The sequence below is a fragment of the Vipera berus genome (assembly GCF_964194415.1).
Source record: "Vipera berus genome assembly, chromosome: 3".
NCBI lineage: Eukaryota > Metazoa > Chordata > Lepidosauria > Squamata > Viperidae > Vipera > Vipera berus.
This window is the reverse complement of record NC_138204.1, coordinates 29,713,243-29,738,137: the sequence shown is the minus strand read 5'-3', so window position 1 is coordinate 29,738,137 and position 24,895 is coordinate 29,713,243. Positions and strand designations below refer to the sequence as shown.

The following is a 24,895-nucleotide window of genomic DNA, read 5'->3' as shown; positions in this document are numbered from 1 at the left end:
CAGGCCAGGAGAAAGTTAGTTGTGCAGGATGTGATTTCACCTCATAAATATCATCTTCCTCACCTTGTTTTCCTTATTTTTGGTTTGCCTCACTCTAGAGACAACCGCATGGCTTTCTGATCAACATGAAACTGGAGGCAGTGGATCGAAGGACCCCCTCTCTAATCAGAGTTGCTAGTGTAGAGGATGTAGAAGACTATAGGATAAAGGTGGGCTTTTCTTCTGCTCTATGCTTATGCCTTTATTTTTGATGGCATCGCCCAGTAATTTATGTCCTTACTTATGGTAAATGAAATGTATTGGGGAAAATCACCAAAGTCTATTTGTGATAAAAATACAATACAAGAGTATAAATATTATTTTGTAACCCTGAATTGGTCTAATGAAGATACACCTTCTAATGGCTTTTGGAGCTTTGTATAAGCAAAGCAATAGTTTGACTGAATTTATACACCGTACTAAGCCATAATTTGTTGACTAAAGCATACAACAGATTTAAGTCAAAATTGAATAAGCCGTATTACAAATGATTGCATGATGTACAAAGACCTGTTTTATCAGTTAATTATGCCTTTCATCTATAACTTGGGAAAGCCTGGGCTTTGTTTTTGTATTATGCACTAAAATAATACATGGATTTAAATTCTGCATTCTTAAGATTACAGAAAGCATTTATAGCCCTATGGTTATAAAGAAAATCTTTAACTTCTAATGCTTGCTGAAATCTGAGAATTTAATGTATATTTCAGTGTTGGCTCTTACAACAAGCAAAAGCAGAATAAACTTTTTAACAAGAGTAATAAGCAGCTTTATTTGCTTACTATAATTGTTATCTGTTTGTAAAATACAGCTTTCCTTAATGTATAACTGTGATTGTTTCAGAGCAAAACATACCGAGCCTGTAATGGGAATGGCTGGCCCTTTAAATCAAAAGCCAATCTGATGTGCTCAGAGGGACTCCCATGATCCCTGAGAGGCTAAGAAAGCAAAAGGAAAGGATTCAGTCAGGTTTTGGCAGAAAGAGTTTGGGGTGGCTTTAGGGTGAAGGAGTCGGCTAGAATGTTGGATGAGGTAGTTGGCTCAGGCAAGGATGACACTTAGTTTAGATAGAATTGCATTAGGGTGGTGGTGGTGGTATTATTATTATTATTATTATTATTATTATTATTATTATTATTACCGTATTATTATTATTTAAACTGGTTGTTGTATGTGTGTAAACCTATTTTATAACTTGACCTAAGTTGGTTTTTGTTTAAATCCTGGAACTGACCATTGCCTCTTGACACCTACCTGAGTTTGGCTGAGCTACGGACCTCAAAGTTTTTGTTTTGTATTTCTGTATACTTCTGTATTTAGCTAGATTCAGGGGGAGGTGAGGATTTCTTTTTCAGTCCTCCCTAATTCCTCAGAACAGCAGTCCCCAACTTTTCTGGCACCAGGGGCTGGTTTCATGGAAGACAATTTTTCCACAGATCGGGGTGGTGGTATGGTTTCATGCACAACCTAGATCCTGCACATGCGCAAATGAAGTTTTTCTCGCTTGCCTGCCACCCACACAGATTCCTAACAAGCTCCAGACTAGTACAGGTCTTCAGCCCCCGCCCCAAAGGGCTGATGTGGAAGGGAGAAACCGGTTTGTAGTGAAGGAGTAGTGGCAGCAAGGAGACATAATTGGCCAGTGTCTATGGAGATTCTCAGTCATCCAGGTCATGGTTGCCCCAAGGTGCTTTTTCCAAAAGGCAACTGGACTTTCTTGGTTTTTTCTTTGAAAAAAGAACTGAAGAACTTCTTGGGTGAAAAGTGAAACATTTTCAAAGAGAAAGCCAAGAAAATCCAGTTGCCTTTTGGAAAAAGCAGCGTGGGGTAATTGACTAGTCACTTTAGACTAGATTAGCTGGTTCAACTTTGAGGGGACTTTCCCCCTTATTTCAGGGCCAATATTGCCAAATGTCATAGCATCTGTTTAATTTGTTACAGCAACAGATATCAGTATATAGGCACACCAATTCTAAAGTTCTTCTGTGCTAATGGTTGTCACCTCACAGGTACTTATAAAAATGGAAAATAGTATCAGGTAATAATGTTGTCAGCATCTGTAAACAGTAATAGTAATAGCAATAGTAAACCCAACAGTAAATCCAATATGGAAGATACAGAAGTTAATGCAGAAAGATTTGGCAATAGCCAAGCAACTGTAGTAATGTCCATTCCTGTTCCTTTTCATGCACAGCGCATAGGCATGCTATCATAGATAGCTGATATGCTTCTATTAACACTGGTTAAGAATTGTGTATTTAATACTCAGTAAAATTTTCTATTTTCAGTGGGATGCCACTGTTTTCCCACAACTAGTGTTCATAATACTATCCCCTAGTACTTTTTATTTAGATAACAGAAGAAAAAGCATTTGTCAAGGGAAGAGATGAGGTCAAATGAACAAGCCAGAAGGTAAAATATAGTGGTATAATTATAAAAACTGCACCATCATTCACTTGTGGATAAATAGGAAATGCAATAACTTAGGAAACAGAAGGTGTGGACTCAGTTTCCACCCCCAGACAATAGAAAAGTGGTCTCTGTAAATCGAGGAGCAGGAGTTCTTTAAATGTTTACAACATTTTTTCTGAGACTCCCCATTGATTCCATGCTGCCATGGACCAAGCAGACTCCAGAATGAACAGAATTCCAGCCATGCTGGTTTTGCCTGCACACCAGTGGATTTGGAGTGAGATCTGGGGATTCAGCAGCTTTCATGCTCTGTCTTTTTTAGAATGTTGCATGCACCTAAAAGATTCATACTTCCACTTGTGAAGTAGGGTGCCTTAGAAGTGTGTGATATATATAAAGTGAAAAGTGGATCTCCATCTATCCACCATAAATTGACTAGGTCTACTCTGTATGTTTGGAGGCACATCCCTCAAAGCTGGGATGACCTAAGGGCCTCCAGCTGTTTACTGTGTGTCTTCAGATATGAAGTTCCTCAAATCATTGATCAATTTGAAATGACAATATGGGGAACCATCTCCCTCTGTGCCATGCCAAACTGCTTTTATGCATTGAGCTTTGTCTCTGCTGGTTGGATGCTACAAGAATGATTTCCAAAATCTAACTATATTCTATTGATGTTTGCCTATAGATTCATTTCGATGGCTGGAGTCATAACTATGATTTCTGGATTGACTCAGATCACCCAGACATCCACCCTGTAGGATGGTGCTCAAAAACTGGACATCCATTGCAGCCTCCTCTTAGTAAGAACAATAACTACATGTTGCACAAATACTTGCCACATTCTCATGATAATCGAGTGACGGTAGAAATAGACAGCACAGACCCTGGGAAATAGTAGACAGGGTAGCATCTTTTAGCTTATATTATAAAAGGTGATGAAAATGTAACGCAAACATTTTATATTGTGTTAATTCTTTTGCCTTGGAACTGCAGTGCTTATATGTGAAGGACCTTTTAGTTCTCCAAGAAGACATAAAAACATGACCCCGGAAAACCTTGCCCAAGGCTTCCTTTGGTTTCTGTGACTTGACCTTCATGTATTCTTTTTTGCAGTTATGAATCTATAAAGTTGTTTTGTTTCCAAAAGAAAGGCTATGACTTAACAGTTTATTACATTACCACTGCTCAAAATTTGTGGGCACACTTCCAACAGTTGTGTATTTATTCCCCTCAATTTAAGCTTTATGAAAACTTCTAAAACCTATTTATTTCAAGTAGTCTTTCTTCAAAGGTTTAGGGTAGTTCTATATGGATCCTAGTTTAGATAATTCTGATGATTTTTAACGATAAATTACTGTAAAAGTGTTGGATTAGGTTGCTGTTTTAACTCATTGTTTTAACTAAATATTTAGTGTACTTCAATATGTTTACATAAGCCACATTATAAGAATGGCTTTCAAGCATTAAACCAAATGCGTAATACATAACTACTTCCTTTGACCCATTGAAAATGAAAGATGGGGATTAGTAGTACAACTTCCTGCTTTTGAGAAATATCTACTGAACAGTTTTGAATGTTGGTATAGTTGGGTATTTCTGAAATTCAACTGTAAAATATTTTCACTATGCAACATAGAAAGGAGGCAAATTTTACTAATTAGAACTCAAATTTTAAACTATATTTGTTTGGAGACAGGAAGAGAAAAACCTATAGTATACAAATTTTGTTTAAAGAATGAAAATTAATTGTAACTTCATGAAGATGGAAACTGCCTGTGTCTTAAATTAAAGTGCCTGAGATTCAAATTATTTCTTCTCTTTTGAGCAGGGCCAAAGGAACCCATCTCCTCTACTAATGGAAGCTGTCCAACTTTGTCCTGTAAAACACTGCCAGCTACCAAGAGTTCCAAATACAGTTTTCATAGGTGAGCTCTCATCATAAGGTGCAACATCCTGTTGATTATGGTCTTAAAGTGCCATTAAGCAAAATGGGACAGCTTAACACAGCCAACGCGCAATGGCCAACTTGCTACAGGGCAGCTGGCTGCAGGACAATTTAACAATTCTATTTAACTATTTTAAAAAAATTAATTTTTGCTATTCACATTTCATTCTGTCCCTCCTTTTGCATTCTTTAATGACTCTATTCCACCATTTCTTTGATATTAGTGTAACTCTTGTCCCACAGCGAGTTCTCCTGCGTTAAGTTGGCCGTGGCGAATTATCCTGCAGCAAGTTGGCCGTGGCAAGTTGGCCACGGGGCATTGTCATAGGCCACCCTCCATTAAGAGTTGTTGAGGAACAACTGCTACTTCAGTGTCTGTGCAGCTTGCCTGGAATAAATCAATTTAACATACTATGTGAAGCCTGTATAAAATGCACTTCATCAAGATCATTTCAGCTACTAGTCTTTTGTGGCAATTTATGTTTTTATTGTTGGTTGCAACAGGCTGAAAAAGGAATTGAAACTTTCAAAATTGAACAGGTTCAGTTCACAGCTGCTACATTTCATTTGACTTGGTAGGTAAATACTGAGCAGGATAGTATGATGTCATTATTATTTAGCATCTGCTAACATATATAACCGTGTGCTTTTTAAATCTCTATTTTCCAGAAAGTGTCCAACACCTGGTTGTGATGGCTCAGGCCATGTGACTGGGAGATTTACAGCTCATTACTGCATCTCAGGATGTCCCCTGGCAGAGAAAAACCAGGGAAAGGTAAAGGCTGAACTTTCAGACACTGAAAACTCTGTTCGAAAGAGGAACCTAATTGTTTATTCCCAGAAGAAGAAGTCTCGCTATCATGGAAGGTAAAGGAACAGCCAGGGTTATTCCATTGGGATGATCACACTGAGGGGTGCCATTGTAATGTACAACCAATCATATTTAAGTACTTGCCTTATGTCTATTCCTCATAGTTTGTGCATGATTTGCTACTAATCCTGTGCTTCTTCAGGTATTATATCTATTTTTATATATTATTCTCTTTGACTGTTGGATTGTGAGTCATCTTCTAAACTAATCTCTGTTTTTACAATCTGTTCTTATTAATATTATGCAGAATAACTTGCTTCTGAGTGCAGAGATCTGTGAGTTGGGTCCTAATCATCTGTGGCATTAAAAATTAAAATAGAACATATCCTGGCATAAATTTAAACTACGGTAATATAATACATTGTCATCTTAAAGCTAAGCATATCTAAGCCCAGAAGAGGCTAGATAGAAAACAGCAGATGATCCCTATATGTGCTTCCTTCAGCTGTGGGGGAAAAGATGCTTTAAAATGAAGATTAACAGGCATGTGACTTTGTCTTAAAGCTGTGTACAAGGAAATGCATAGAACAGGGGTGTCAAACTGCCAGCCCACGGGCCAGATGTGTCATGAAGAAACCTCATCCACCCCATTGCTGGCAATGGCAAAAAATCTCTGATACGTCGCGTGACATCATGTGACATCGCGAGTTTGACATGTCTGGCATAGAACAAAGGGATTGATTTAGCTTCATAAATCTTAATGCGGCACATTTGGAAAGAACCACACTGAATATTATGAAAGAATATATACACCCTCCACCACATTAATATTTGACATAGCCAATGGAAATATAATAATGATTAAGGGGTTGAACTACATGGAAATCCAGGTTCAAGTTCTCACTTGAACATATACCAATAGTTTGCTCTCAGTGTGATTAAATATGGACCATCAAATCATTGTTGACTCTTAGCAGTCACATAAATAGATTTTTCCACAACTGTCTATCCCTAATTGTCTTTTAGGCTTTCCAATGATGCATCCAAATCCACTGCAACTGAGTCCATCCACTTTGCTGCTAGTCATCCTCTTCTTCTCATTCCTTCTACCTTTCTCAGCATAGAGCAAGTTTTTGTATAATATGTCCAAAGTTTTGATTAATTCGAACTGGATTATTTGTACCTCAAGTGAAAACTCTGGGTTGATTTGTTTGATAATCCATTTGTTTATTTTTCTTGGCTGTCCACAGACAGACACTTCCCTTATTCACTGAAGGAAGATGAAGTACAACACAGTCAGATTTGCAAGGTTCTGTAATTGTAGCTATTCTCGATAACAATAGTTTTAGTCTTCCTGTTTCTTGATTTGATCTGCCTAGTGGGGCTGAAACATATCTCATAAGTTGCTCTGAAGAGAAAATGAAGGGAGAGATCCCATCTGTGTTTACATCACGAGCTCTCAAAAGAAAAAGTAAAAAAAACCCACTCAAACTCAACTCAACTCATAGTAGTTGCACTCATTTACTTGTCAGTAAAATTATTTTGATTTACCTTTGTCTTTTCTTTTTTGATGTCTCAGTCTAGCCTATTCCTTAGTTATCTCCCACCCAGGTACTATCTAGATCCAGCATTTTTTCAAAACTATGGTCAGCTAATACTTCCACTATCCATGGCAGGCAGGATATAAATGCAATAAATACAGCAATTAAACAAAAAAATAAAAATATCAGCTAAATATTCCAGGCAAATTTCTGGACATGATATTTGATCTATCATCTTAAAACAAACACAACATTCTTCTCTTGTGAATTCATTGAGAAATATTTTTTTGATAAAAGATATATATTCTTGAAATGCATGCATCTTATTCTTGGGAGTAAATTTGCGAATATACAGTAAGTAGTCCTTGATTACTGACCACTCATTCAGTAACTGTTCAAAGTTACAATGGCACTGAACAACAACCTTGAAGTTGCAGCCATTGCAACATCCCTGCGGTCATGTAATTCAGTTTGGGTGCTTGGTAACCAAGCAAACATTTATGATGGTTGCAGCATCTCATGGTCATGTAATTGCCAGTTTCTAACAAGTAAAATCAACGGGAAAGCTGGCAGTACGTTACCTCAATGATTTGCTTCACAACTGCAGACAGAATTGACATCATGAATCCATGTAGTTACATGACATTTTACTTAAAGACTGTGCTGCTTAACAATGGATTTGTCTATCCCAACTGCAGTCAGTAAGTGAAGGCTATCTGAATAGCAATTTTCCAAGCTACTTTTGTTCCACTGATGTCTGTTTCACATGATTCTGTCCCCACCAATATATGATTTAAGGTTTAGTTAGTAGGATTTACCATAATGCATTTTCCAGTCAATGACCTATTACAAAGCATTTCTTGTTTCTCTAGAGGGCGACCTCCTAAATACAGGAAAATCCAGCAGGAAGATTTCCAAAGTAAGTGCATGTTAGTTTTTTTTTGTATAAGTAGCAAGCAAAAAAGAACAATATTACAAGAGTAGCAAAATAATTATTGAGTGAGTCTTCGTATATAAAAAGTACAGCTTGAGCTGAATAACTTGATAGAATTCTAAATTATGTTTTAAACAGCATCTTTGTTAAAATTTGATCCGTGTTTTTTGGCATTAATGTTATATATATATATATATATATATATATATATATATATATATATATATATATATATATATATATATATATATATATATATATATATATATATATATATATATATATATATATATATATATATATATATATATATATATATATATATATATATATCTGTAGGGATGGAAATCCTATTCATATATAATGTGGAAGAGATTATGATACTGTTAATGTAAAAATGTTGATGCTATTGAGACACTTTTGTAATATAGGTGGGCAGTCTGGAGTTTTGGCTAGTTTCAAGAGTTTGTAGGTAATCCATTTTGATCTCTGAGGAGAGAGCCCCTTTCTTTCTCTTTGCCTGCTGGGTAGAGAGAGCGAAAAATGTTTGGTTCCTGATGGATCCTATAGGAAAGGGGATTCCATAGGACAGGAGCTACTGTGAAAAATGCATGCTTTCTACTTCCCACTTTGATTTATTTATTTATTTATTGTCCCTTTAAGTCATTGATGACTGGTGATTGCCTGAATTACTCCTTGCAGTTTTCTTGGCAAGATTCCAGAAGTAGTTTACCATTGCCTCCTTCCTAGGGCTGAAAAAGAGTGATTGGCCCAAAGTCACCCAAATAGCTTTGTGTCTAAAGTGAGACTAGAACTCACAGTCTGCAGTTTCTAAGCCAGTACCTCAGAAACTGCAGACCAATTAAGCCATTTCAAGAAGGGGACCCAAACATACCCACCCTACTCAAACGGGTGGAATAGTCAGGGAAGGGTTATGCAAATAACCAGATTCTGTGTCCTGCGGGCTTTAAAAGTCATAATTAGCACCTTAGATTGGCATCTAGAAAGAGATTGGGAGTCGGTGCATCTTGTATAGTGAGTGGTATAGTATAGGCAAACTGAATGGCATTCAACACTGTGTGTCTGCCACTACATTTTGAAAAAGTTGGATTTTCTGGGTGGTCTTCAAGACCAGTGTCATATACAGCATGTTACAGTAATCTAGCAGAAAGTGACTAAGGAACGGGTGACTGTGGGCAAGGTTTCCCAGTTCAGGAATTGATGCAGTTAGTACAGATACATCTGTACAGATATTCCCCACCCAAGACTACCATCAGCTTACTGAGCAGGAGGCGAATGTCCAGGAGGACCTTAAAATTGTTCATCAGCTCTGTTTGTTAATTATCCCATCAAAAGTCAGAAATAACATATCACTAAGGGGAGACATATCATATAAGGGGATCAGGAATTCTGGGTAGTGTAATTTCAACATATTGGATAGGGGAAAGTTATCATAGAGCTTGGACAAGAAGCCAGTTTCACCATACTTCAGAATGATGGTGGCACCCATGAGCTGAATTCAGCTTTGATTGTTGCATCTACATATTTTTCTTGACAGTGTTACTGAAGACATTTGCTCCTGCCTTTTTTTTTGAGTTTTCTTTTTCTATTTCCCAATGTAATTTGACTTGTGATAAATCTTATTATCAGCCATTTCATCAGATAGTATGCACCAGTCTCTGTTTATGTCAGCCTTGTCAGCGCATCCTGACCGTTCCTTATCCCTCTGCTGGGAACAGCATTGTAAGCTTCTACCTGGAGTAGCTGGGATCACAGCATCCACAGTGGCCAAATGGACAATTGATGAGGTAAGCGTGTCCAAAATATTGTTTAAACAGCCTTAACCTTATTTTAATGTGATAAATTTAAATAATTTTGTATTCAACTTTGTACAGTATCTTCCAGATCCCATTGGAGGTGGGATAGTGTATTGCCAATTATTGGTTAATAGATCAGTTTCAGGAGCTTCTAATGGTGAAGGAGGTCATAAAGAAAGGTTTAGGAATTGTTGGTATAGAGAAAACTGCTGTTTTCTTTTTCTCTCTTCTTTTCTTTAATTATTGTCTTTGTCTTTTCTCCAAAGGTTTTCAGCTTTGTACAGACATTAACAGGTTGTGAGGATCAAGCAAAACTCTTCAGAGATGAGGTAGAGTAATGGACTATTTTGTGTGTGTTCAGAAGTAGTATGCCATTGCCATCTTCCTTAGGGCTAAAAGAGAGTGACTGGGCCAAGGTCATCCAGATGGCTTCGTGTCTAATGAGGGACTGTTTCTAGCCTGATGCCTTAGCACTGCATCAAACGCTCTATACTCTCATAAAATAAAAAATTCCTTGGCAAGTGGAGTAAGAAGACTGGAGGGCACTTAGCAGGATGACTTGCAGTCTTCCCTGTTGACTTACCCATTGACTTTGCTTGTGGAAAGCCAGCAAAGAATGTCACAAATAGTATTAACATGACTATAGGATGCTACAGCCATGGTAAATACAAACTGGTTTCCAAGCACGTGATCATGTGACTGGAGGGGGTACTGCAGTGACCAGAACATTGAGGATCAGCTGTAAGTATCACTCATTCACTGCCATTGCAGTTTTAAATGGTTGCTGAACAAGTGGTTGATAAGTGAGGACTATCTATATAAAGAATTTTTTTAAAAAGGTAAGGAACCTGCAATCACGTATTTACTTCATAGGTTCTGTGCCCAGGAGTAAAGTTTTGTTGTGTTTAAACATAATAACAGAAGTTATTTTGCTGTATTCTCAGATTGTGTTGGGTTGTTTTAACTTTTTAATGATGTGATCTTGAATAAACATAAAATGTTTCACTATTGAACCCTTTTTGAAGTTGCATTTAAAAGGTCTTACTGTTACAGTTCAATCTGCTTATAGTAAATCTGAATGCAGTGAAGTTTTTGGACTTCTTTACCTTTCTGAATTGTCTTATTTTGCATCTTCTGCCAACAGTATAATGAGATTAAATCATTGGATGTTTAATCTTGCTGTAAATGCATTACACTTAAACAGACATTTCTTCCACAGATGATTGATGGTGAAGCCTTCCTTTTGCTGACTCAGGCTGACATTGTGAAGATCATGAGCGTAAAACTTGGTCCAGCACTTAAAATCTACAATGCCATTCTTATGTTCAAAAATGCTGATGATACCTTAAAATGAACTAGCCAGCACAGCTTTTGACTTTCCTCCACACAGAAACTGCCAGACTCTTTTGTCTGTCTGTCTTGGATGAACAGAGACCTTCTTAACTGCTGCAGTTGTAAAATCCTGTCAACTTGCTCTCTCTGACTCTTCATTTTTGTTTACCTGCCAAACTCCTTCCTTTCTCCCTCCCTCCCTCCTTATCTCAGCCTTTCTGAATTCTGTCCTGATAATGTTTAATTGAGAAATTCCTGGGAATGACTTGCTTGATGCCAGAAAACCTGCTAAGTTCTCCTGTTGATTATGATTTCACACAACATTTGAGACCAGATTTGCTACTGAATTTAATCTACTGTGGCTTTCACCTATCATCTCTGACTGCTTGAACATTACACAGTGTGCCTGGATTAGTATTTATTGTTTTGCAATATACCCACTGCTCTGAATATATTGCTATCATGTACAGTATTTGGAAGCGATTTTGAAATCTGATTTTTCTGGGCAAAAGTCAGTTTCTTAATTATCAGAAATTTTACTATGAGCGATAGAAGGCATATAGAAAACAACATTAGCAAAATAACAATATTAATACTTTGCACTAAGTGAAAACATTCCTCTCAGTCAAAGAATAACTAATTGTTATGTGAGCTAGCTGACCTTATCCTGTCCTATTGGCCATGAGATACTTGAAATGAAGAAAAAATATTGTGCAATGCAATTTTCGGATTCTTTGATTGCATCCACTTTGTCCCATCAGTCACTATTCAACATGTGCCAAATATTTATATTTTGTTGTTTCACAACATAGATTAGAAACTGTTCTTATTTAAAGTTTAAACTTTTATAGTTTTACCTTAACAGTATTAGGTATGTTGTAAACATTCAATTAATCAACAATTCTGTTGCTAACTGCATAGAGTTCTATGTCCTCTTGATAATTTATTTTATTTATTTATTTTAATTCCATTTATATCCCGCCCTTCTCCGAAGACTCAGGGCGGCTTACAAGCTTATGACATTCTGTTGGGCCATTTATGCTGTGCTCACATGGATAAGTAGGAGTTGTAATGCCAGTCATTTAGGGCAAGGGAAGAAGATGGCCTAAGACAGTAGAGTTTAAATTTCATCAAAATACAGGATTTTAATTTATTGTTGTTCCATTTACTTTTGTGAAGAAGGTTAGAAAGCCATACGAATTTTCCATGTTAGGTGCTCAAATATCTTGGAATGGTCCTGTTGGATTTCTTCTAACTTCAGTCAATTTGATGTGTTTTGGGATTTTTTCCTTTCAATTTTTTTATGTCTTGTATGAACTTGTCAGTGGTCCTGGATAATAGAATTATTGCACTGATTATGGTGGCTGCACTAAGGCTTTAGTGGTCAAAGTAAGATCTCTTATGTTTTCTTAGATCTGATGAAGTTCCTTAAGGACACACTTTTTTCCCCCTTTCTTCCACTTCAGTTTATGGAAGATTTTCTTTAATCATGTATATGCCATCAACAGGCTTGATATTAATGCCGTCTCTGAAATCAGTTTTTTAATTTTAACACAAAATATCTATGGAAATGCAGCATTTAAACTTATGAAACATGTTTGCCTTTTTTCCTTTTAAATATTGGCTATTGGCTGTTTGTAACAAACATGTATCTCAGTTTTCCCCTTTCATAATGAGTGGTTTTATTTATTTATTTATTTGTTTGTTTGTTTATTTATTTATTTATTTATTTACTTACTTACTTACTTACTCTGAACATCATGTGTTAGTTTCTAAGAGGTACGATGCCAAGAAGAAAGAGGTTTTGCATCTCTTATCAAACCCTTTTAAAAATGCCAATGATGAATGTGCCAAACTCTTTCTATATCCAAAGAGAACTTTTTATCCATGTGGGGGTAGGAACCCTCCTGGAATACCTAGATGATTGTTAACAAAGGATATAGACTTTGAAGTCCTGTTTTTGACATAATCATGATTAAATCTTGTTTGCTGTGCTATTACATAAGGCAGCTATTTGTAGGAAGTAAATCCTTCAAAAAAGAAAAAAGCAATTACTCTGTTCTTAGTAACTGTTGTTAAATTTCTAAGTGCATTTCTCCTGAATTTGACAGCAAGACACAAATTTAGAACTGTATGGGTGGCCTATTGAGAATGACAAAGGATTCATCTTTGAACCTGACTGAGCAAGGGGACGCTGGTTCAAAAATGCTTGGGTAATGCTAAGCCCTTTTTGATTGAATTGGTATTACTACCATAGTGCCACCAAATGTCCAATTCTGCTTCTTCAACAATTTTAGATATATTTGGCTCAGTTGAAATTATATATATATATATATATATATATATATATATATATATATATATATATATATATGTGTGTGTGTGTGTGTGTGTGTGTGTGTGTGTGTGTGTGTGTGTGTGTGTGTGTGTGTGTGTGTGTGTGTGTATATATGTGTGTGTGTGTGTATATATATATATGTATGTGTGTATATATATATATATATATATATGTATATGTATGTATATGTATACGTATACGTATATGTCTTAAGTGTTTTTTGAACACCCTGTGTCAACCCAAATATGGGTCTTTTTTCTTCTTTTGCCTGTATCAGCCCCCAAACTAATCTTCGGGACACAGCCTGTCCATAAAAGCAAACATCACTATTGACATTGGTGATAACTAACTTCTGATTCCATTGTTCAAAAGTGTGCTTCAGTATTTTAAATGTGGAAATATTTTGCACCATTTTACACATTCCCAGTATTCATGGTTCATCAGGCTTGTTTATTTTTTCTTTTAATTAAAATTTTTAGTTCCTTTTAATGTCCAATTTTTAAAATTGCTTATTTTATTTTTGCCCTGAAAAGTCAAATCTATTTCCCATGGGAACGATTCTTTATAATTAATTCCAAAATCTTATTCCACATTTATCTGGAGCCTTAACCTGTTTAAAATTTTCTAGGATCAAAGTCTTATTTAGCTTTTTGCTGTTTATTTCAATTTTTAAAAAATCATAATCTTATTAATTTTTTTATTAAGGATTGAACGAATCACCTGTTGTTTTCAGACTTTTCAGTTGAAATGCTGCTGATAGCTTAAAAGTAGTTAACAAGCAATTTCTCATTGTGACTACTAAAGGAAGTTTTCAAATTTAGGACTTAAAATGCACCAACTCTGATTATAAGCAAGATGGCTATTCCTGTCATCTCCCACTGCTAAAAACCCACTGGGAACTGCTGTCTTGCAGTCTCTTCATGAGGAGCAACTGTTCAGAGCACATGTGGGCAATCTCCCATCCTCTCCTTGTCCAGAGAGGTTTCAAACAGCCAGTCTACTTACTGACTTTTTTTCACTGTGTCATCAGCCCTGCTTTTCACATAGCCATCTTTAATCTGCCATTCTTTACCCTGAAATCTTATTTTTTTTCAGTTGAAATCAGTTTCCGATGGATCTTATGTATATAAACAATTGCAATATATGGCTACTTATGGTTTTTGGTACAAAACATTCTTCATCTTGTTTGGATTCAGGGAAAATGTCTTTAGATTTCAAACTCTATTTCCTCTTCGACTTTCTGCAATATTTTTGTTTAATTAACATGTGATTGTGCTTTTCTTCATGAGTGATTGTACAGGAGAGAGAAAATGGCTTTAATTGATAAGGAGGTGAGCACTATTAAGCAAGACAGGTAATACTACGGCATCCAGGATGCTACCAGTATGGTAGAAAGCCTCTTTGAGGGTTTATTTGGTTCTGGCAAATGGTTACTTTGTAATTAGTCATGCTGGCTGTGGCAGCAGTTTTGTGAATACACAAAATATATTTGAGCCATTTTGATTCTATATATGAGATTTCTCAAAATTCCAAATATAGCCCCCAGTCCAAAAAGGTTTCCTACTTATGCTATATATACTTTGTTATAGAGGATTAGCTCTAAAAGATAGCAGATGTCAGTAAAAAAAATAGCTTGGCCTCATCAGAATTATATTGAATTGCCAAAGAGCAAGGTCAATGAAGACTTCTTCCAGAAGGTTTGGAGAGCTTCTACTACTCTGAATAGCTCGTGCAGGCTGGGATGATCACTGGTCTAGCAGGTCCTTTCATACTCTTTTCTTAAATAACATTGGGCAGTTGAATTTAGTTAGGCATCAGGAGATGTCTGCAGATCCAGATACTACCGAAGTGTCAGGCTAATTCTTAAAAACCTCATTCCAATAGACCATGTTTTCCTCAGCATCAGGCACCTTAGGAGTTATTATGTCTCAAGCATCTTAATAATGGCTTCTATTTTTTTCAAAGGAGCCAGTGGCAGCTAAAATGTCTCCCGAGCTAAGTAACTCCACAGCAACCTGAGATTCTATGTCTGTCTCCTAACTGTGCTTCCATTGTAAGCTTTGGGTCATACCTTCTAAGACCAGGCAAGACAATCAAGCAGACATCAGGCCCAAGAGCTGAGACCATCTTCCATATGTGGTGATGATAGTTTAACTGATTCCACCAGGAGGCTTCATAACAACCTTATTTATTTATTTCTTATTTCATTGCTTTGCTACTGGTGGAATTATTTATCACAGATCAATTTCTTTGTCTTTTGTTTATTAGGAACTAACAGGGATCAGATCACCTTAACTAATTATGGATATAATTGGAGATGTACAGTACAAACATAAGTTGCATCAATTCCATAATTAAAATATTGTGGAAAGTAGACTAGGATAAATTGTTGAGAAATTATAAATTAAAAGAGAGAGCTACTAAAACCTAGTGGATTGATTTTATTTTATACTGGATGGTAATACAACACTCCAGTTTATGGCACAGGTTCCACAGGTAACAAATTCTTCACAACATGGTGAATGTTTGAGCATACGTTGGAGTGATGTTATTACTCATCTGTAATTACAGCATGTATGGGCCCTTGCAATTGTTTCACCCTCTTTATACAGTACATGTGGCAAGTTGTAGAAATGGAGCATTAAATTCAATCTACTGCTTTCTGTCCAAGTCGGTACTTGAGTAGTTCCATTACAAAATTGGGCTATCAACTTATCATGTGCTTGTTCACTCATATTTTTCCTTTTCAAACTAGTGTACAGGAACTTGATTCTATTCATCATGGTTATTCACTAGAGGAGAAGACAGACCCAAAAATGCATTAAAAACAGAAAAATGGGGTTTAAATGGCTTAAGTGTTGTCAGCCACAAACAATTACTTTAAAAACTCAGAAAATGTTTTGTTAGATTAGTAAACAGAAATATATTACCTTTATTAAAAAAAACCTGATAATCTGAAACTCTTCTTAAGAGCAATTATCGCACTGACATTCCTTTATAGTTCTTTATCTAGAGATCAGACATTTATCTTAAATGTGGGGCAGCTAAGACTTATTTCACATAGCAAAAATCATAACGATATTTACATTTCCACTAAATCCTGAGGAGTCATAATGCATTAGAATGTACAGGGTCCTGTTTTAACCATATGATTCTTTGCTTTCTTGCCTGAGTCATATAATATATGAGTCTCAGATAGAAGAAAAATATTTCTCCTGCAATCTTCATTATTCCCATCCCTCTAATCTACAGTAGTTTTGACTCTCTAACTTAAGCACTTTTAAAACATGATATCCAAATTCCAATTGCAAAGTGAGTTTTACTACTGTATCTAGGCTTATTTTGGGCTTGAGTGCAATGGAAACCAGAAAACTTAAAAAAATACCTTTACCTTCTTGCTTTCTCATATTTCTCGGGCTGCTGAATTATTGTAAAGATGAGAGAAGTTGAAATATCAGATAGGTGGCAGTCACTGTATGGCAAATCCTGCAGAATCCTTTATTTAAGGCAGTAGCCTTTATAATAGGCAAATATAATGTTGTTAGAAAAAATGTTTTCATAACATTGAAGCTTTTTTGCACTTTCATTCATTTGCACTTGTTCAGTTTGTCTTTTGATATTTGCACTTTTGTCTTTTCATTATGGAAATAACTATAATTGTATCTAGTGCAGCTATTCTGGAACACTGTGTCCTGATTATGCAGAAGGTTAATCTAAAAGAAAAAGCAAGATGTGATATGTTTTGTCAATGTATTACAATAACAATAATTTATTATATTATTGTTATTATGGAATTATTCAAATGATGTCAAATGGATGTTTTTGTTGTTCAGATTTTATGAAACATTTATTTAATAATGTATGTAAAATAAAACGAACAAAATGAATACAATTAATAGAATTATTACATGTTTAAAAGGGTAGAATTCAGCTCACTGGAGCAAAAGGAGCACCTCTGTGGGGGAAGTGCTGCTATACAAAAGGTACAACTCCTGGGTGCAGTAAGTTGACAGTGATAGAAGGGGACTTGAAACATGCCTTCCATGTCAGATGTGGTGGAGCATACTTAATAATAGACACGTTGTGTATGTACCTGAGTAAACTTGAAGTGAAATCTGACTGTGATTTCATGCACTATATTACCCTTCAAGTGACTTTGCTAGCCTGAAAAGGTGGGAGTTGTGGTTATAGAAAGAACACTTGGAGGTTGTTAGATTGGGGCAGACTGCATTATATGATTCTTCAATTACTGTGTTCCCACTCGGAGGCCAAAATATCTGAGAATTAAAAACAGTAGTTACAAAGAGCCAGAAAAAGGAACATTTTCAGGAGAACATTTTTTTCCCCTAAACAAAACAAGATGAACAAAAATATAAAATACTTTTTTTTCTTAAACTGCCAAGTTACTGTATGTTACTCTGTATGAATCTCGACATACACACAAAGTAAAATCCTTGAACATTTAATGTTGGCTATTATGCATTTGAAGATTTGTAGCAATTCCAAAGTTTGATCATTTAACAACTTAAACTACATAATACATAAATTTGGCAGCTTTAGAATACCCTCTGATTTCACATGGACTATATTTTTTGGAAACAAGGATTATTTCTATACTATTATCTTGTTACATTGTTTATTCTTCCCTTATGGAACTATAATTAGAAATAAAAATGAGTCCAAGGCCTCATGCACAATAAGTTTGTTCTGCAGGTGGTTCAAATTAAGCCTTCATTGCTTTCACTGAAGATAACTTACAGAATGGAAATCAACTTGAGAATTCTAGCAAGTAGGACTTTAATGCCAAATATAAGTGTATTGGGATTGGGAAAACTTCTTTTAATATGCCCAGATGTAAAGCTCATTTTAGCCAACCACCATTTCAGATAATCTGCTACATAGTGAATGTACGAGGGTTAGAAAGATTTTTGTATTTATATAAAAATTAAATGGTGACAGCAGTTTGATTCTTCAGAGGCAGTACCACCATGCAGGTGTCTTAGACATAGTTATGTTTTGACAGACAGCCCCCATCAGATTATACAATCGGGGTCCAAGGATATTAGTATATCTGCATACCTGGCAGCATCTTCAAGATACACCTATAATCTAAAGCAGTAATATTGGAAGAATTCATGTCAAAGACTGCCTGCAAATCAATTACACTGCCAACTACTGAAAACATTTATTACTACCAAAATGTAGCTGAACTATGATTCCTAGCTGTTCAGATCAGCATAATTAGTATTCAAGAGTGCTGAGTATAATTCTGTTATAGCTGAAGGGCCACAAATTTTTCACTTCTGGATTAGATGGAGTCTGATCAGATTTTAAAGTTATTAATAGGTTATGTGCTGCTTGCTTTCAATAAAATCACACACTACTGCACTTCTATTCTTGAAATTATTGTTAAACTATTGATGAAATAATAGCAATGCGATATTTGATCATCATATGATCTGAAATGACATAGCCTTAATCCAAGGTCTATTTGTGGTCTTGAAATGTTATCCCACGAGTGTATATTAAAAGTACTAGGTGGAATTAGACCTGCAAGTAAGAAATGATCACATATTTCAATCCCATTTGCACTTATTTTCAAATGCAATGTTAGAACATAACAGAACGGTGGTAAATTTACAGACGTAACCAGCACTCAATCACATTCATTTTAACTTTAACATTCTGAACCAGGTAAAATCCTTAGGGCTTATTTGTGTTAATAGTTCATCTCCCATTGGTAGTGATTTGAAATGCTGATAATATATATATATATAAGGTTAAAAAGAATCTATCTCTCTCTCTCTCACACACACACACACTCAAATAGAAAATAATAGTAGAAAGTGAATTGCAATCATGATTTACCAAATAGTTAATCTTCATATGATACTGTCAGGCTTCTTGATCTGGATTTGGTAGTAAATAATGAATTTGGCACATCATAACTTAGCTTGATTCCTTGATATTGGTTAAAATAATTCTTCAGTACTTGGCTAGATTACAGACTTTATTGCCTACAAGAATGAAGCCATATAGAACAGTTCAATATCCATTGCTAGTGCAGAGATATAGACACATATTCTGAGGGTTTTAAATTATGAGGTTTCTTCCTTCTGCTCTTCCAAATTAATGGATACAGTACTTGGCAGAATGTTTCTTAGTGCTTTTCAGAATAAGCAAATGTTGGTATAATAGTCATATCTGGCCTGGAACTGCTGGCCTCACTTGCTACAAGTCTTGCAAATATGCATATTTTGTAAGGAATTGAAAGAAGAGCAAATGACAATAAAATACAGATGACATTTTACTAGTATTTGCAAATTCATTCTTAAATGTGGACTTGACATTTCTGTTCTATTTAAAAATCTCAAATGATATGTTTTAGTTAAGGTATTGATTTAGAATGCTGAAGTACAGGATACCGTCAACATTTCCTCAAGATGTAAGTCTTTCTAGATATTGTGTGAGCAGTATTTATCTTTACCTGAGGCAGAAAGTGTTTTTCTTTCTTTTTTTACCTGGACTCAATTTTATCACAGGTTAAATAAACAGAAAACCTATCAACACATTATAAAGCTAATTTACTATGGATGATTTTATCATTGCTTGTCAAAACAATAACACAGTATTTCTGGTTGTAGGGTGGCATGGTACAGCCTTTGTACCCATTACTGTCTCAAAAACCTATAGTACATATTCGAATAATGTGAACGTTTCATGGGATGAATTGCATTAATTGAGACTTACTTGTATTCAGACTCTTTAGACCAGTATTTCTCAACTTTGGCAACTTTCTGTTATGAGCTCCAAGCCAGGGAATTCTGCGAGTTGAAGTGCATATATCTGAAAGTTGCCAAGATTGAGAAACATTGCTGTAGACCAGGGGTGTCAAACTGCCGGCCCACGGGCTGGATGTGTCATGTGGAAGCCATACCCACCCGAGCTCTGGCAAGGAAAAAAAAGTCACGATATGTCGCAAGACTCAGGTGACGTGGTGAGTTTGACCCCCCTGTTCTAGACTGCCATTTTGTGACATTTATAAAGAAGCACATATCTTAATAGCTCAGCTCCAGCATGTGAATTGCTTCCAGAAAGCAAACCTTTCTTAAGTATTTTTCATTTCCCCAGGAAAGCTGAGTTGGCCTCTAATCTTCCAGTGAGAACAACTATCCTCCTCCATCACCATTATCTTCAATTTTCATTCCCTCAGAGCCAATAGCCGGGTAATAATTTACTTCCCAGCATAAGCCACTCCTCATACTTTTCTGACCTTCAGACTAATTTATAAAAACAAAAACATGAGGAAAGGAGGACACAGGCAGAGCAAAATAGTTAGAAAATGGAATTATTTTGCTTTTAGAAAGACAGAGGAACTAACCCTCTGGCAGTATCTCCATAAGCAGGTAAGGTTTGGATTTATCTCTGCATTTCATATTTATGTATTTTTGGAAAAAGATCTAAGAAAGTGGTAGGTCTGGGGAAACTAATCATGGAATATATAGGATAGAGCAGTTAGTTAGAACTGAGCTATGATACCTGAATTCAGATATCATACTGTCCTTTCTGATAACAATTTGTTCCACAATTTAATAAGCTGGTTTTAGGTCTCCGAGACTTATGTCCTGCTATGCAGATTAATGCTATTTCCAGTATTAGACATCAAAATGCACTGTTGTAGCATTTCCATTAAAAAAAGACCAGAAGTTACGGACAATTCAACAGTGTAACCAATGGAAAACAGAGTCCTCACTTAGCACAATTGGGACCAGCAATTATGTCACTAATGGGTGCACTTGTTAAGTGAAGCAACCTCTTCACCGTGCCTGACTTGTAATATCAGTTCTGCTGTGGTCATTAAGCAGATCACCAATGCTCCATTGGTCGTTAAATGCGATCTCACATGCTTGCAGTTTGCAACTTCCTGCTGGCTTCCCCATTGATTTCCATGTCAAAAGCTGGTTGCGAAATTTGCAACTAGTGTTCATGTGAGCGCAGAATGCTGCAATTGTGGTAAATGCATGCTGGTGGCCAAGTGCATGAATTGTGACTATGGAGATGCTGCAATGACTGCAAGTTTGAAGACCAGTCATAAACCTATTTTTCAGCTCTCCTGTAACTTTCAATGGTGGATGAACTAGGCAATCAGTAAGTGAAGACTATAATGACATCTAGATCTCACAATATGATATGAGTAAGGTAGCCAGGAAGATGATAAAAACCTCAAAGTATCCCGTAATTTCTTGGATTTCATGTCCGTTTATTTGAACAGCAGGACTCCCCCCGCCACCCTTCCTGCATTTTGCTTATGGCATAAACTTGATACAATGGAAATGTATTTATCTTCCATCCCTTGTTGGCTATTATAAGAGCAGAACTGCGCCAGTATAAATTTTAATCTATGTCGTGATCTAGAGCATTGTGTCTTTACTTCTTGATAAATACAAATGCAATTGTATTCTAAGTCTTGACCTAACTTTTATAGTCACCTTTCAAGGTCATTTTCTATATTGAGAATTCTCCTCTTGCTAATTTTCATGTATATAGACAGACAATTGGTGTTGGGAGCACAGTGGCTCTTGTGGCTAGGATGCTAGGTTGGAGGTTAGCAAGCCTGCATTCGAGATCGAGTGCTGCCATGGGGCAGGGCGAGCTCTTGTCCTTTCCTCCATCTCCTGCCAGGGACATGAAAGGAGTCACCAACTGGGTGCCCCTGGGCAACAGTGATGTCACCATCTAATCCTTTCAACCCAGAAATGCCTTCGTGCTTCTGATAAGAGTGCAAAACTTTTTTTAAAAAAATGCTGTTTGGGGTCTGGAATGAGGTGAAACCTTCATTTTTATTCAAGGATAGGAAAGAACAACTTGTGGCTAGAGTGCAAGCCCAACCTGAAGGACTAGGATTTCCTATAAAGAGTGGAAGCCCTAAATGCAGCCTCTCAGATCTTTGCAAGCCAGCCACCAATTTAAAATGTTAGTCTGACAGAAGGGGGCTCATATTGCCTGAGAAATAAACATAAGGGCTTGATTTGATTTAATTTTAATTTAACCAATGTTCTTTTGTTTTTCCTGTGGTCCTGGCTATCCAGTTCTTTTGGGATTATAGTAATCTTGTGTTCATTCAGAAGTCAAGCACCAATGCAGAAGCATGCACCAATGTTTTCTCCAATGTATAAGCATGCTTTAAAATAGCTGCCAAACTCTGCATAGTGGCAAGGAGGGCAGGCAGTAATACTTATCCCTAAACCACTGAAGTCCAGATATATATTTTTAAATGCAATAACACAGTCCCAGTTATAACACTGTCCACTAAAAACACATTTTATCTCTCCAACTGAAGGACATTCCATATTTTACAAGACCCTAGAAAATACAGACAGTTCTTTCACTAGATTTAGTGAGGAAAAAGGTCAATCTGCATTACTATTCCTATTTTTGCCAACATCGGGCTGAATCTTGAGTTATGTTTACATATTTATCTTCCATTCATAGACCAGGCATATTTCTATTTTATTTTTCTGACTATTCAACATTTTAAAATAATCAAATATAGAACTCAATAGCATATATAAATTATAATCTAACAATATTTTATTTCATACTGTCTTTGTGGCCTTAACAGTAGAACTGGTTTGGCAAGGTTTTCTTCCTCTCCCTTTATTGCTAATGACTTGATGTTCACTGGCTTTGCAGGCATTGTAATTTATATTAGTGGGAGTGCTTTGAACTTTGAATTTGGGAATAGGATGGAAGAAAGATTTCTAGCTGGACATTCTGCCGTTTATTTCTTTTTGTCAGTGAGGGTAGATGGTTAGCCTTGATGTACTGATTTTATTTACTAGGATAAATTCTAATATGCACTTGCATAGCAGAATAGCATTTGCAAGGGGAAAAATGATGTCACATGCATCATGATCTTATGCACAACAGCATTTTCACCATGATCACAGATTCTAATAGACACTTATGGTAGTTATGAATCTCAAACTGCCCATTATAAACATATGTCTATATAAATAAACATACTGTTGAAAGAAAAATCTTCATCAGAGTTGAGTCCAAGCTGGGAATAAACAAAATAGAGACTGCTTTAGAAAGAAGGTTGTAGTTTATTGAAGAGGAGAGCCAGACAGAAAGATGGCTCAGGGAAAGCTGACCACATGTAGCTGGGAGTCTGGGGTTTTTATACCTTCTTGGAGTTGTTCCTGTGGCATGAACTTTGACCTGAGTCTGAGGGTGCCTTTCTGGTATTCTGATGTGGTGGTTAATCCTATTATGTCCCAAAGGTCATATCCTGGTTCCCTGGGGCTGTGACTGTGGCTGATGACTGTTGGATTATTTGGTGTGAGGGACTGTTGATTCTAGGGATCTTTTTCTAATCCAAGCTTCCTGGCTCCAATCTTTCTGACAAGATTATCACATCTGCATTTCTGCAGACCTGGTTTCTGTTTGGGGCAGAGAGACTTTGGGGGGGGGAGGGTTCTGTCTTTAAGATCCTTTGGGGAAATATATTCTGCCTTTTTAATATTTCCCAAAATATTTCTTTCTCTGGATTCTTCCCACAATACATAACAATACTATATAAACATGTATGAATATAATTACTAATTGATTCAATGTGAGTTTTCATTTCAAGTCTCCACAAATTGCTAAAAGAAGAAATAAGGAAATAACACCAGATTGTGTGTACAGGAAATGCTTTCAGAAAATACAAATGTTACATAACGGCATGCACATAAGTATGAGCATTAAGACAGATATGCACAACAATCATATCCATTTTCATGAAAACTATTTCAAAAATGTCAGACTGAGACCAAGAACGCTTAACAGGAAAAAAAAGTCAAAACTGAAACAGACAAGTTCATCCAACCAGTGAGAAAACGAAAAGGTTGGTATTCTAGACCTCAATCTAGTCAGCAACTAGAAAAGCTACCTTATCAGGCTAGCAAGTGGCAGTGTCCTTACAACTTTAATACAGAATAAGTCAAAGAAGGAAACTGGTGGATTCCACAAGTTTTGCTTCCCTTTTCATCAAGCCTCAACAGATGGTTAAAAAAATATATCAGCGATAGGTCTCCTTCTAGGGCAGGTACTTAGAACAGCTTGTTTAGCAGTCTATCACACTAACAGGTTGCAGGTGTAGAGATACTCCACTCACAATAATTGTTAGGCTATTTCTGACTGAGGGCCTAGTGTCATTCTGAAATACTGTTAAATCTGTGTCCAAAAATACCCCAGCTGACAGATCACAAGCACAGAGGACAGGTGAAATAAGGGAGCAATTGATAATAGGGTAAGCAGATTACAAAAGGAAATGCAGTGCTGGCAGTGAACAGTTTGGCTGACAGTATCAGAAGTTGTCAGGTAATGACAATGGCATAGGAATAGCCAAAATGGCCCATACAACCCCATTAAAGATCTATCCTGAAACCTAAGCTTTAATGGTCATGGAAGATAGTTCCCAATGCCTGAAAGGGAGGGGCAGTCTTGTAGTAGCCTAATGGTAAATAGGAGCTAGTCCAATCCCATTCATTACATGAGGTATTCTAGATTCTGCTCATTACAACCCTCATTTAAAACAACAGCTAAAAATAGTAAGCTTTTTTAGCTGGGGATGAGAAAAAGCCCCTGTCATAAGGACAATATTAACAAAGATTATCATGGCATGTTCAACTAGAGTTGAGAATGAGACTACAGAAGTTCAGGAGTACAAAAGACAG

At 36.3% G+C, this 24,895-nt stretch overlaps 1 protein-coding gene across 1 annotated transcript in view; it reads left to right on the top strand.

Annotated features, from left to right (window-relative positions):
* The window catches only part of L3MBTL1 (L3MBTL histone methyl-lysine binding protein 1), a gene marked incomplete at its 3' end in the record, with an annotated part of 29,412 nt that extends 18,556 nt beyond the window's left edge, over window positions 1-10,856 (top strand). Inside the window, exons 14-21 of the mRNA XM_081323665.1 lie at window positions 99-209; window positions 3,140-3,254; window positions 4,283-4,379; window positions 5,069-5,266; window positions 7,624-7,670; window positions 9,336-9,493; window positions 9,769-9,831; window positions 10,722-10,856. Coding sequence (XP_081179791.1) covers window positions 99-209; window positions 3,140-3,254; window positions 4,283-4,379; window positions 5,069-5,266; window positions 7,624-7,670; window positions 9,336-9,493; window positions 9,769-9,831; window positions 10,722-10,856 — 924 coding nt within the window. The remainder of the gene's footprint in view (window positions 1-98; window positions 210-3,139; window positions 3,255-4,282; window positions 4,380-5,068; window positions 5,267-7,623; window positions 7,671-9,335; window positions 9,494-9,768; window positions 9,832-10,721) is intronic.
* Window positions 10,857-24,895: the final 14,039 nt, after the last annotated feature.